The sequence below is a fragment of the Phaseolus vulgaris genome, chromosome 6, assembly GCF_000499845.2.
Source record: "Phaseolus vulgaris cultivar G19833 chromosome 6, P. vulgaris v2.0, whole genome shotgun sequence".
Lineage (NCBI taxonomy): Eukaryota > Viridiplantae > Streptophyta > Magnoliopsida > Fabales > Fabaceae > Phaseolus > Phaseolus vulgaris.
In genome coordinates, this window is record NC_023754.2 from 30,071,021 (window position 1) to 30,085,916 (window position 14,896).

Genomic DNA, 14,896 nt, shown 5'->3' on the forward strand with positions numbered 1-14,896 from the left:
TCTAACACCTTGAAATGCAAGAAAATAGTAAAGATAAGGTTTTTTTATCATGATGGGTTATTTTTTTTTATTTTTTTTATCAAAATGGAATCCTTTTTAAAAAAGTTACAAATTTAGATAAGTCATGCCAATTTGGCACGATTTCTGTCACGTCATAATTTTTTATTTTTTTTAAATTTTATTATTTATATATTGAGTAGTAAATTATGTAATGTTAAAAATTAATTTGATACATAATTTTTTAAGAGTGAACAAAAAATTGGATGATCGTGTATGAATCATGTTTGAATTGAATGAATAAATACATAGATAAAAAAATGAATGTTCTAAGAGTGTTATGAATGAATAAATACATAGATAAAAAAATTTATGATGTGGCAGAATACCAAATTGACACGACTTCATTATGACAGGACAAAAGTCGTGTCTAATTTGAACAATTTGTGCATATGAAGTCGTGCCGAATTGGGATAACTTGTGTAAATTTGTAATTTTTTTAAAAAAAACCCCATTTTCATGAAGAAAAAAAAAAACATAATAAAAACCCACAAATAAAACACAAAGTAGCACTACTAAGGGTGCATTATTTCCATCACACTGCAACAAACACCAGATCTTACAGTAAAACACCATAAAAATGAAACAACCTTCAATCGAATGATGTCTGCTTTAGCAACACCTCCTTCACTCCTCTGTTTTCTTCTTCAACTGCAGAGTCCTTTCCCTCACCTTCTTGCCCTTCTCCCCTACCATCAACTCATTCACCAGCTTCTCCACCTCCTCTCTCTCCGCATTGCTATCAACTTCAATCCCAATCTCCCACTGGTGGCACATATATCTGCAGTTTGTTGGCTGATCTGCACAACATTGGGACTCCACCACAAACACTTGCAGTTTCCTCTGCGGACATAATTGTGATGGTGCCAAAGTTGACATAAATAAGGAACCCATATTCCTTTGATTCAAGCCAATGAACACACTCGGTGAAAGACAGGGGAACATGGAAGATAAAGACAGGTGAAAGCAGCTTCGCTTGTTTCAACAAGGGTGTCACATGACCTTGTACTGGATACGGAGACAGTGTAACTCATCTTCTCTCAAATCAGGGAACACTGTGTAGATGATATCCGTTAGACTAAAGATTAGAATCTTTCATTGTATATAAGTGGGTGTAAACCTCAATCTTATGAATCGGTTTTATGGGGTTGAGTTAGGCTTAAAGTCCACTTTGTAATATGGTATCAGAGTCATTTCGAGCCTATTCTAGCGAGTGTTTGTGTTAGGTCTATCGTGTCACCCGTTATCGGGTCTCTATTGGACTACTCATAATATACAGTCACACGCACACGAGTTGGCAGTTTCGGCTACAGATACAGTTATAAACTAAGGATTTTTTAATTTAGCAGTATTACTAATATTAGTCTAATTCAATCCTAATTCAACTTCTTAAAAAAAATTCAATAAACAAATTCAATGAAGTGAGGTTTGCATCTACTTATATACAAAATAAACGATATTCTTAACGTGTGATTGTCAACCTTTCACATTACAATAAATTAATATTTTATTTATTTTTATTTTTAATTAAAAATATTATTATATTATTATAAATGTCTGTTAATTATATGTAATTAGTGTTGATGGTGTTAAATAAACTTAATTCCGCTTCAAAATATTAATACATATTATTATAATATTAAAATAGTATTCTACTGAATAAATATCTATTTTATTTTATTTCTTAACTTGAAATACTAATTAATATATATATATATATATATATATATATATATATATTGTCAAGTGGCTGGATTCTTTTTGGATTGATGTGAAAGTATAACTTAAATGTAGATTTTCTTATACATAGACATAGGGCTTACATCCTAATGAATGAATATTTTTATTATTTTTTAATTAAAAATATTATGATATTATTATAAGGAGGTTTGACATGTGCAAAGAAAAGTTTTGGTTGTGTATATATTGAAATGTGATAAACAGAAGTGACAGAATTTTGCACATCACAATCCAACATGGGTCATGGACCAACTTCCAACTAAATATGTGGTTAATGTTGAGTGAGAAATAAAGATTCCAGATTCTTCTGGAGCAAGGACAACATTAAATGGCCCATGATAAGATTTTATGGTTTTGGAAATTTTTTAAAATTTGAATTTATGGCTACTAGAGTTACCTTTTATCCTCCATAATCTAAACTTCTATCTGCAATAAATATTCAGCAATATAATATATTTCCTTAAGAAAACATATCCTATGGAAATTGGCTTTATGAGATCCAAATGCAAAGCCATAAACTGTTGATAAGAAAACACAACCAATAATAGAGAAGAGAGGGATAAATGTACAACAGCTTCAACTATGTATCCAAATAAAATAATACCTTTTATTCACACATTGTGTTTTTTATTTGTGACCATGAAATATTAATGCCTCCACCTATTATCAATGTTAGCTAGAAGCATTAGTAACTAAGATTATTGAAAAATAAATATTTACATATAATATTATCAGTTTTATATGATATCAAATTATAAATCACTATATCAACACAGATAAGTACGAAAACGAACATTTTGATACTTATAATCTTCAAGGATATAGATAAATAAATTTATATATTATATAAATTAATGATAAAAATATGTTTTATTTTTTTTTAAAAATATTTCTTTTAAATATCATGTAAATTTGATACGCACACGGGTAATAAAATATGATAACTTACTATATTCCATAAAAAGCAAAATTCTCCTATATATATACTAATTATGACAAGGAAAATGATACATGGACAACTTTGTTCCAGTATATAATATTTTTCAATTTTGAGTTGCCTAAAATTTCAATTTTTTTGTATAAAATAAAAAAAATACTCTTTTTTATATTATTAATTAAGAATTGTATAGTGGAGCAGATTGTCCATATATCATTCCTCTTATGACAAGTATTCCAGTTTATTTTTGTTTTAAATTTTTTTAAATTTTAAATTCTAAATCATAAACCTTAAAATATATATATATATATATATATATATATTTTAAGGGAGAGTACTGATCACTTTCTCACAATGATAAAGACATTCTGCATACTGAAACTGTTGAAATTTTATGATTCTGTCCCTTAGTGTTTTTACTTCTTTGCCCTTCTTCAATGACTTATTGTCAAAACAGGTTAAGGTCTCACATCTGCTGCTAGTGTTTATTTTTTTGTTCTTTAGCCTTTTTTGATATTTTTTTTAAGATCATAAACTTTTTTTTATAGTTAATAAATATCTAAATCCCAGTTTTCTTTATTATTTAATCTTGGAGAAAATATAAGAGTGAAAGCCCGCTCACAACTCCGAATGCAAGCCACTCTTAAATATTTCATTTTTTAAATAATTAAAAAATACCTTTTCTAGTTTTGTAATCTTTTTCTTTTTATAATTATTTTCTCTCAAACTAAAGATTTTATTTTATTTTTATTTATTAAATGAATTTTTTTTGTAAAATTTCCTTTCACCTACATCTGGTTGGTGTTTAGTGAAGTTTGTGTGGTGAAGTTATTGGTGTTTCTTAGTTTGGTAGTTGGTTGTTGTGGAGATTAATGGTTCACTGGTGGTGCTAATGAGAAACAGTGGTGTGGTGGTGGTAGTAAGTGCCTCATTTTAATTTTAGATTTGAAAATTTTCTGAATACATATTACTCAAAAGATAATAGTATGGATTCGTTATAAGATTTTTTTTTTAAAATATTTTATGAATTATACCATTCATATTGCATTCAAAAACATATTTCAAATTATATAATATGAAAAATATTTTTAATATAAAATATCTATCATTTAATAAGATATTTTATAAATGCTATTACTTAAAAGTTTTTTCTTTACATTCACAATTACCTTTTAGATTATTCAGTTTAAAATATGTTTTTATTTAAAATTCATTTTAGAATGTACAATTCAAAATATATACAACAAAATTAATAAAGACTATATTGTGTAATTTATAATATTTTTAATGAAAAAAAACTTTAAAATCAAACCTTATTCATGGATGGTCAATGACTTTTCAATACATATGCAATATTTGATGAAAGGGTGTGAAAATGCTGAAGAAATGAAGAGATGAAGGAGGTAAAGAAATAAGGTTATGTATTTTTTTCATTTAAGGGTAAAATGGTCATTTTGCCACCTCATATGGGTACAAGTGGAAACTATGGAGTGTAGGAAGAAATTTACCTCAGAATATTTCAAATTGTAATTCCCTTGAAACAACCTTCAGGAAAATCTTTCCTAGACCATGTCAATACCCATTTTACCCTTGCAAACTGACGAAAATGATCATAAATAAAATGGAGTGTGGATAAAAAAAATAATTCAAAAAACTCTTTTTTAGAATACAATTTTAGATTTGGATTTCTGTAACACATTTTTAAATTTTGAAAATCCTATCAGAATACATTTCCCGATTTTGTATTTTCTTTTTTCAAAATGTATTTTTTATATTTCGAATTTATTTATTTTTCGAATTCTGAATTTTCAATTCAAAATAGAAAATAATGTTTGAAAATTTAAAAGGTGATAAAGTGCACGTTAAAATTAGTAGGATGCAGAATTTGCCTCAGTTTAATTTTACTTACCAGTCAAGACCTTCAAATGGCCATTCCATATAAAAGATGAAAATATTTTTTATCCTTTTATCATTTCAATATTTTGAATTATATAATCTAGAAATTAATATTAAATTTAGAAATAACTTACGAATTATATAATCTAAAATATACTTTTAAAAAATAATATTTTGAATTATATAATTTAAAAATTTAGATTTTATAATAATTTTTAGATTATGTAATTAATATATATATTTAAAAAAATTTCTGTGTAATCAAAAACTAATCATGTATTTGAAATTTTTTTAAAAAAAAAACTAATTTAACTCCAACACAAGACAATGAGTTCCTCCGTGAGTAATTTAACTCCAGAAAGGTAAATTTATTTATAGGAGTGTGTGTAAATTGGAAATATGGGGGTGTAGATGGAAAGGCCTGCTCATAAAAGAATTTTGGTTTGAAAGAAAGATGGGGGTGTGATTAATGAAGTGTAGTAATAAAGTAATTAAAGAAGTGGGAAACAGTGAAGACGCAGTAATGGCGAAAGAAAATGAGAAGAAAAAGGAAGGAAGAAAGAGTCACTGATCCTCAAAGCTTAAGCTCAGTTTCATCCTTCGGAAATGGAAGACGCAGCGTTGAAGCTGGAGTCCCTTGCGTGCATAGACTCAACCACACTCTCTCACTCTGAGCTCCTCGCCCTTTCTCTCTCCTCTCTCTGCACCTTCGACCTTCGCGCCACCAATCACCTCGTCACTCCCAAGATCGACCCCGCGCTCTTCAACGAGAGCGCCGGCTCCCGCCGCCAGACCTACTCCCGCCCCCAGTCCTCCCCCACGGGACGCCGTCGCCGCCTCGCCGGCCTCCTCCCCGCACCCAAGCTCCCTCCCCTCCCTGCTCACGACCCCGAGAACGCCGAAAACCGCCTCATCATCGACTACCTCAAACAACTCATCAGAGAGGACCCGAAGTTCGACCAGGTCCACCTCGCTCCCCCTTCACTTCCCCAACCCACCGTCAAGCGCAAGCGAGGCCGCAAGCCCAAGCTCAAACACCACCTCGAACACTGCTACCGCGGAATCGACGTTCTTAACCGAAACGGCGTCGCCGTTGATCTCTCGCAATTGGCCACCTCCCAAGACCCCTTCGCCTATGAGCTCAAGAGACGCACTGAGGGCTTGAGCAACGAAGAGGAGCTGTTAGGGTTTTTGAGGGATTTGCCTGGCCAGTGGGGGAGCCGTAGGAAGAAGCGGAGGATTGTTGATGCTGCGGATTTCGGCGATGTGTTGCCGCTCAGTTGGAAGATTCTTCTCGGTTTGAAGAGGAAGGACGGTCGTGCCTGGATCTATTGCCGCAGATACATTAGGTTTTGTTTCTTCTTCCTTCATCACTTGATGGCTTTCTTTTTCACTATAACGCTATTGTTCCTTAGGCTTATCGTATATTTGATGTTCCGTTGTGCAGCCCTAGTGGACAGCATTTTGTGTCTTGTAAAGAGGTTTCTTCGTATTTGCAGTCTCTTCTGGGTAATGGTGATGCACAGCCGCAAAGTAGTCGTAGGAGTGAAAATGTGGTGCAGGAACAGATAGTGCCTGCTGAAAATGTAAGTACGCATGTTTTCGTTGTTGATTTTGTTAAGGATTTGCCTCTTGGAGCATTTATAGAGTACAAAGTGCACTTACAATTATTAACTAGAAAATCAGCGGTTAAGAATTGTGATGAAACTAAATACGTGTTATTAAAAACCTTAGCATTAATTGCAATCTTAACAGTTGATTTTCTATTTAATGGTTATTATTATTATTGTACTTTATCCTCTGAAGTGCTCATCCTCGCTCTAGAGGAGGTGAATCTGTTTGTTAAATGTTATTGTGAGATTTATGGGCTGTGTGCTTGTGCTGTAGTCTGCTGGTGTCACTCCTGAACGTCAAGATCAGAGGCAGATTATTGCCGTGAACACGGAGGTGCCTGGTTTGTTTGCGGCTGCTAATGAACGAGTGAAGGAGGTTGCCTTGTTGGGGATTGAAAATCTTGCAGATGTGCAGATTCATGATCTGTTTGAATGTCGCAAGTGCAATATGAGTTTTGACGAGAAAGATTCGTACTTGCGACACCTGTTGTCCGTTCACCAGAGGACGACGAGGCGGTACCGGCTCGGTTCGTCTGTTGGAGATGGAGTTATAATTAAAGATGGGAAGTTTGAGTGCCAGTTCTGCCATAAGGTGTTTCTAGAAAGGCGTCGCTACAATGGTCATGTGGGGATTCATGTTAGGAATTATGTGAGGAGGGTCGAAGATTCACCAGGTCAGATAAATGTCCAGAGGACAGATGACAAGTCTCCAGTCAGGGAGGACGTGCCTTTAAGGATATCTAAGATGGATGCCCTAATTGAAATTGCTCAAAACTCTATTATGGAGGGTTCTGTCACGGAACCCCATCATTTAGCTAAACTGAATGAGATTCCTGCTTCGGATATTGCTGTTGGTTGCTTGGACCACCACGGAAAAGAGTCTCCAATCAGTGAAAAACAGATGGAAGATAGCTTGACTAGAAAAAATGTGGATCATCATAATATGGATGGAAAGGTAGAGGAAATTGATGATGATAACCATGTGATAGATGTAAAAATGGTTACTTTTCTTGATAACATGAGTTTGTTATCTGTAAATATGCAAGATGTTAAAGCATCGGAGACTTCTGACGCAAAAGATGATGTAGAATTGACCATTGAGGACCTGGATCAATCTGGGATTGATTTGGATGGTGTTACTGAAGTTCGTTTACTTCCTTTATCTGAACTTAACATGATACCAGAATCTGAAAAGAGTGAAAATTCTGGATGTTCTAATACTAGGGTTCAGTTTAAACTTGATGAAGACATTAGTAACAAGAGTGAGTTGGAATTTGGTAATTGCTTGAAGGATGTACCTGTTACCGTTAGCACTAATGTCCAAGAGATGGGAATGACAGCTTCTGAAGAAAATGTGCTACATTCTAGGGCTTTTAACTCCTCTATATCCACAGAACAATCTTTGGATTGTTTGCCTGCATTCAGCTCTGATAAGGTATAAGGCATAATTATGGATGCCTTTATTTTAAGGATTCCATATATGTTGAAAAACTGAGGGAATAGTACTACTAATATTATACCAAGGTCCTCTTAGAAAGTGATTGATATGAGGTCTTCTGTATGTGCATGCAAATGCATGACATGGCATGCGGACTACTATGCTTATCTTCATTTGTGTCTTTGAATGTATTATGGTTTTATTTGTATTCAACCATTGCTGTAATTTTTTATTATTTACAAAACTCTGGGCACACATTTCAATTTTTCAACAACACGTGGTTTTAAGAACCAGTTTTGTTGTCTGGCCAGTTATTGTTCCATGGTGATCATTTGGTGTGGGTTTTTTCACACAATTGTTAATACTTTTCTATGTGACACTCACAGTATAGTTTTTTTTTAACCGTAACCATTTCACTTTAACCTGCTATATTGCTACACTATGCAATAGTCAGTCATTTGCACTTTCAGTATTTGTGTCCCCTAAAGATTACATTAATTATAGAAGCATTCTTTCACTTTTTATTAAATGTTGATTGAGTAACAGGTCCATTGTTTCTGAATCCAATGATGGCTATCCATCTTATATAGTTATTAGTTTCTTATTCTTTCTCATTATTCTGGCCTTCCATGTATTACATGGAGAAAATTACAAATTTGTTTATTCGAACGAGTTTGTTTTTTGGGGAGATGAAGGAATCACAGTTCTAATCTGCCTTTAGTCCACAGATTAAAAATTTATTTGCCCCGTCTTAGCCTGCCATGTCTGGTGCTTTTCTTATATTTGGCGTGTGCTGGAAATTTGAGGAGTTCTAATTGCTAGGTAATTACCATGTGCCTGTGCACTTGAAACAACCTTTGTATTGTGCATTTCTCCTTGTTTTGCTCTTTCTTCAGACTCATGCTAAAAGCTAGTTGTGATGATTATTATAATCTAGAATAGCACAATTAACTGTAAATCTCTTATGAGCATTTAGCTACTGCCCAGCCATGATAAGTCACAACTGGTTGGTAGTGCTGAACTTTACCTTGAAAAATTATTGTTGTTGTTGCTCATTGACAGGGAGGAAAACAGTTTTGCAGTCTTGACAATGAATATGATAATGTGAAGGGTCTCCAGGAATTGAGGTTTGATGAAATAGATAATGTTGATTATGATTTTGCAAGGGTTCAGGATTCTCCTTCTCTGCCGGCTGTATCAACTGAATTGGCCAATATCAGAGTGATGGAAGAGACGTATGCATCCTCAGTTCAGTTTGAATCACAGGAGGGCATGCTAAATATTGGTGGCAGAGATCAGCTTACAACTGTGTGTGTATGGTGTGGAATAGAGTTTAACCATGAAGCTGTTAATTCTGAAATACAACCAGATTCTGTTGGATTCATGTGTCCAGCTTGTAAAGCAAAAATCTCTGGTCAAATCAACGTGTTGGACTGTGAATAGCCAAATGCTGGCTGTCTATAGACTGGTAATTTCTGTTTCTCTGTATATTAATGGTTTTATTAGAATTGTTTCCGTCATCCTATCCTATCTCCTAATTATGATCTTGTCTAACTGAGAGATACTCTAGTCAATTAATTCTGAGGTGAGAGCACTATTTTAGTAAACTTGCTACTTTGGTTTTATGGTTGCTCAAAAACTAAGTGATGAGAGAGAAAAAATCTCATTGCACGGACCAAAATACATAAAAATTGCATTTATTAGGCGGAAGGGGGAGGGAAGGGGATTTCAATATACTTTATTCTTTTCAGAAGGAATCCATAACGAATTTACTCTTGTTGTAATTGTATCATAATTCGTGTCGACTTCAAATAGAGCTTTTAACTTTGGGTGCTGAATGATCTTCGAAAGACGGTAGAAGGAGGTGGTGATGATGAACTAGAAGACAGCATTTGGGATGGAATACTTTTTTATTGTATTGTTGTTTAATCTTCTCGTATGTTGTATTGTTTTCTCTTATCCACACCCCTGCAGCAATAGTGCATATGCCTTTCAATTTTGAATTTCCTGCATAACTGGATACTGTATACCTAAATTGCTCCAAATCAATATATTTATTTATTGTAGTTTAAAAGGTGAGATTAGTAGAATCATCTTGGTTTGAGTAGAATTGAAGTAAATTAAATTCTTTGAAGCAAAGTTTCCTGTTCGAATTTTGAAAGCGAAAAATTGTGATTGAAAAAGACGATCTCACTAAAAGTAAAAGCTGAATCAGAGTTCTCACAAGACTAAAAGTAAAACATGGTTAGGAAGTTATAATTTAGTCATCTTCATGAAAGTAATTAAACTTAATGGTGTGTTTGTTTCTAAGGTGCTTTTTTGTGTGTTTGGTTTTGAGAGTGGGGGAGTTAATGGAAGAGAGATTGAAGGTTTTTTTTTCATTCTTCACATGAATAAAGAGATTGTGTGTTGATCGATGACGAATCCTTGTATTTTATCAAAATATTTTTGTGTATATATTTTATTACAATATATAAATATATTTAATAATTTTAATAATATTTAATTATATTATTAATAACAACACAATAAAATAAAAAAACAAAATTATAATATTAACAAAATATATATATTCATATAAAATAACAAATGAATATAGTAATAAATATTATTTTTATAAATTTTAAAGTATTTAATAAATTTATTTCAATTTAACATAATAATATTTTTTAATTTTTTTATTAAAATATAAATACTTATAGATATTATATATTAAAAAAATTAATTAATTCAAACTCAAAAAAAATCATAATTTATTATTTATATATTTTTCAATAACAAGAATAAATTTATAAACTTTCAATAAATTATTTTCACAAATCTATTATATTACTTTTAAATCCAAACAATTTTACATACCCTCATATATCCTCTCTAATTCTACAAATTCACCACAAATATAAAGTCTTCTAATTCTACAAATTCACCACAAATATAAAGTCTTGTGCGCAGCTAAAAGGAGAAAAAGAATATGGAAAGGGGACCTAGTTGGGTGGTTAAAGAAATGTTGAGAATCTGGTTCTTGATGATGTATACCCAGAATAATGGATAAAAGCACGCAAAGGAGAGGTACCGTAGACTTATATTTTTCTATGATAATTTCATCTATAATACTATTTTTTGGTGTCTTTCTTCTTTTACAATATTGATCTTATCTAGTATTCAATTGTTGTTTTGGCTAGAGTTGTCTCATCTTCAACTCAGAACCGTGAAAAATGTCAACACTCAGCATTTTCGACAGACAGTGGGAATGGATTCCTCGTTTGCCTTCTTTTTATCAGTTAAAAAGTATGCAATGTTGGTGCTGAGATTGCTAATTATCAAACCAAGGAAACGCATGAACAAAGGTCAAAACTATGCAGTGGTTCTTATTGGTTGCATGATTTTTGTATAGAGAAAATGGATGGTAGAAATAGAAGTAGAGGAAGGAGAAAGGGTGTTCCTTTTCCTTCAATCACTGATACAACTCGTTTCCTTGTTTCCACAAGGATTAATAGTTCAAGGCGTTTCGGGAAAGACAGTGTTATCTGCAATGGTTGCAAACACGAGTTTATATTAGCAAATATTCCAAATGCATACCGTTGCTACAAATGTGGAACAGTAAGCACTTCATCTTCTTCAGTTTCTGAGCAATCAAGCAAAGACCGTGGATCTTTCAAACGCGATCATCTGCAGAATAGTTATAACAGAAACACAATTGGAACTTTACCCAGAAGATTATCTCCTTCATCTAGTTCTTCCTTCTCCTTCTCCACACCAACTCACAAACGCGCTGTTTTATGTGGAGTTTCATACGGGAAAAGAACATTCAAGCTCGAAGGAACCATTAATGATGTCAATAACATAAAAAATCTACTGATTGATAAATTTAAATTCCCAAATGAGTGCATACGTGTCCTCTCAGGTATCTCCTTCAGTTCTTTTCTTATTAGTCTGTGAATTTTATATGATCCACATCCTTTTCAATTTTTTTTACTTTTATGCTTCCTTTTTTGCTTGAATGCATACAAAATTATATACATTATTTATGTGACTAGGACTATTTATTGTAGTAGATGATGATGAACAATATCTGTATTTGTTATGTTATTGCCTGAACTTTTGTTAAACACAAAATTTCCAAAGAAAAGGCAGGTTCTTGTTCTCATTAACAAGTAATATCTTTTAACATATTAAGATCTTGAACTTTTCATGTTGTATCAGTGTTGAGCAATAATAGAAGTGTCAGAGCTTTAGTAGTGCAGTGAAAGATAGAGATTAATTTTATTCTAGAACTTATAAATTTCAGAAGAAAAGAAGGAGCTGAATTTAATTCCAACAAAAAAGAATATATTGGATTCCTTGAAGTGGCTAGTGAGTGAGTGCGAGTCAGAAGGGTCATTGGTATTCTACTTCTCCGGACATGGTCTGCAACAACCGGAAGAACAGAAAGGAGATGAATCTGACGGGCTTGATGAAACTATTTGTCCTGTTGATTTTCTGAGAGAGGGAATGATCACTGACAATGAAATAAATTCTATCATTGTTAAACCACTCAAGAAAGGTGTCAAACTTCATGCTATTATTGATGCTTGTCATAGTGGAACAACACTTGATCTTGGCTACATGTGGAAAAAAGATAAGTAAGTAAATTACAAAAAATATTATTAAATAAAAATTAATCTTATAAACAAAAAGTAATTAGTTGTTAGATTGAGAAAATTAGATATTAATTTAGAGACAAAAAATTATTGATATCTAGTTTTTAATAAATGATTTTTAAATTAGCATTTTTAAAATTATTAGTTTATACAAAGATTTTATATACAAATTTTAGATTATAAAAAATTGATAGTTAAAACTTAGACAACTAATTAAATACTAATTTAAAAACTATTTATCAATAATAAAAATTAATTTAGATATTAATAATTTTTTTGTCTCTAAATTAGTATATAATTTATTCAATATATAAACTAATAATTTTTTGTCTATAAAATTAATTTATAATTAATGATTTTCTAGTAGTAATAATGTTTTTTTTTTATTTAATCTTATTTTTATGTTCCAAACTCACTCTTGGGTCTCTTTTGCATGCTTGCAGAAGCATTTGGGAATGGAAGGAAAACAAATCAAGCCATAGTAAAGAAAAAAAAACAAGTGGTGGACTTGCTATTTGCCTCAGTGCTTGTGAAGATAGTCAAGTGGCTGCTGATACCGCAGTAAGAATCTTTTTATATACATTTTCATCTCTCTCCTCTGATGAAATAAAAATTAATTTAGATTTACATATTCAATTTTATTAAAAAATAATTTTAATATAAAGGATATAAGATTTCTAACAAATTCTGAATTGTTTCCTATATTTGCAGGCTTTTGATAAAAACAAGTATAACGGTATTATGACCTATCTTTTCTCAAAAATAATCAGAGATCATCCTCAAATAACATACTGCAGTTTACTAGAAAAAATATATGAGGAAATTGGACAGATCCACCAAAGCAAATTCTATAACACCTTCTTGAGACGCTTTTTTCATCGCAAAATAGACCAGGTTTAGTTCCATCTTCTTTTAATTGCTTTTCCAACCTTTTGTTTAGCTGTTATCCAATTGTATTTGGTAATAATCTCTATAACATAGAATATAGAAACATGTATAATTTCGTAAAACAGGAAAACATAAATCTATATATTATATAACTATGAATTATATAAATTAATAATAAAAATTTATGTGCACAAACATGTTTAATTTTTTTAAAAAAAAGATGTTTTTCATGAAAAAGAATTTGATTATTATTTTTATAGTTATAATAAAAATATATACAATAAGTTTGAATTGTTAATATTAATTATTTTTTTTAAATTGTGTTAGAATTATAAAAAAATTCAATAAATATTTTTTTAATTTGACACTTCATCCATCCGTGTCCTATGAATATCTTACGAGTATTGGTATTCGATATTGTGTCCACGGACACACCAAGCCTCATAGGTAGAAGCAACCAACCATTGGCAATAACATTATTTTACCTCATATATGTTTTTTTTTTCCTAAGAGAGTGAAATGGCTGACATAATCTTAAAAAATCATGTTTTAGTGGATTTTATGGTTACAATGCAGGAGATAAACTCAAACCATTGAAAGAAATTTCTTGTGTTTTCATTGCAGGACCCTATTTTATCATCATCAGAGGATTTTAATATTGATACAACATTTAATTTGTGAAGACAATTCTCTCATTTGTGGATTAATTGGTTGGTAAGGTGATGACAGAATATTATTGATGGTGAAATTGGATTCCTCTGATAGAATAAAATCTGTACTGACTGTGTTACAGTGAAGATGAAATTGTTTGTATTGATAACAAAAGATGAAACCTAGGATTTTAGGCTTGTCTGCAGGAAGCTTTAGGTTTGTTTCACTCTACCATTTATATGTTACAGTGACTTCTAATAAATACTGTTGATTTCAAGTCTATTAAGATAATCTATTATCATATTATTTATTTTAAAATTTGTAATTTCTGTCAAGATTTTATCTTTAAAAAATATTTTAGTAAGTTAATTTTTAACTTGATCTTGACTTGATTTTCATCATATTCGTCAATTTGATTAAAGTTCAAAACTAATTTCATTTCTTTATTGATTGATACATGTGTTTTAATTATAAATATTTATTTTATTTTTTATTTATTAAATGAATATTTTTTCTAAAATTTCCTTTAACCGTCCGAAATTGGATCTTGAAAATAGAAAAGAAATGAAAAACTAAAGGGAAGTTATATAGCTAAGGTAACTAATAACTAAGGATAGGCAAAAAAAAATTATGCATCCTTTGGTTTTCACCTACATCTGGTTGGAGTTTAATGAAGTTTGTGTGGTGAAGTTATTGAAGTTTGTGTGTTGAAGTTATTGGTGTTTCTTAGTTTGGTGGTTGGTTGTTGTCGAGATTGGTGGTCTTCGTCGGTGATGGTTCACTGGTGGTGCTAATGAGAAGTAGTGGTGTGGTGGTGGTAGTAAGTGGTTGATTTTTAATTTTAGATTATGAAACTTATTACAATCGATGGAGATAAATATTCTTTGTATGATGTGGTGCATTAAATGGAGTGCACGCAATGAAAAAAAGGGAGGTTCTAATGAATACTAATTGCAAATGAAAAAGAGACACTGACTTATAAAATAAAAAAATAAAAAAATTATTTACTAGTGCATTAGATAGTAAAATACATTAT

General features: G+C 31.5%; 2 protein-coding genes across 2 annotated transcripts; both read left to right on the top strand.

The window, feature by feature from the left end:
- Positions 1 to 5,023: 5,023 nt before the first annotated feature.
- Positions 5,024 to 9,755, top strand: LOC137832793 (uncharacterized). The gene is made up of 5 exons (XM_068641136.1): positions 5,024 to 5,979; positions 6,078 to 6,216; positions 6,518 to 7,678; positions 8,744 to 9,149; positions 9,497 to 9,755. Exons 1-4 carry the CDS (start codon positions 5,237 to 5,239, stop codon positions 9,122 to 9,124), a joined length of 2,424 nt encoding a protein of 807 aa, XP_068497237.1. The 5' UTR covers positions 5,024 to 5,236; the 3' UTR covers positions 9,125 to 9,149; positions 9,497 to 9,755.
- Positions 9,756 to 10,757: 1,002 nt separating this feature from the next.
- LOC137832786 (metacaspase-3-like) lies at positions 10,758 to 14,141 on the top strand. The gene is made up of 5 exons (XM_068641128.1): positions 10,758 to 11,585; positions 11,970 to 12,303; positions 12,765 to 12,882; positions 13,033 to 13,215; positions 13,834 to 14,141. The coding sequence occupies exons 1-5, from the start codon at positions 11,081 to 11,083 to the stop codon at positions 13,888 to 13,890; spliced, it is 1,197 nt and encodes a 398-aa protein (XP_068497229.1). The 5' UTR covers positions 10,758 to 11,080; the 3' UTR covers positions 13,891 to 14,141.
- Positions 14,142 to 14,896: the final 755 nt, after the last annotated feature.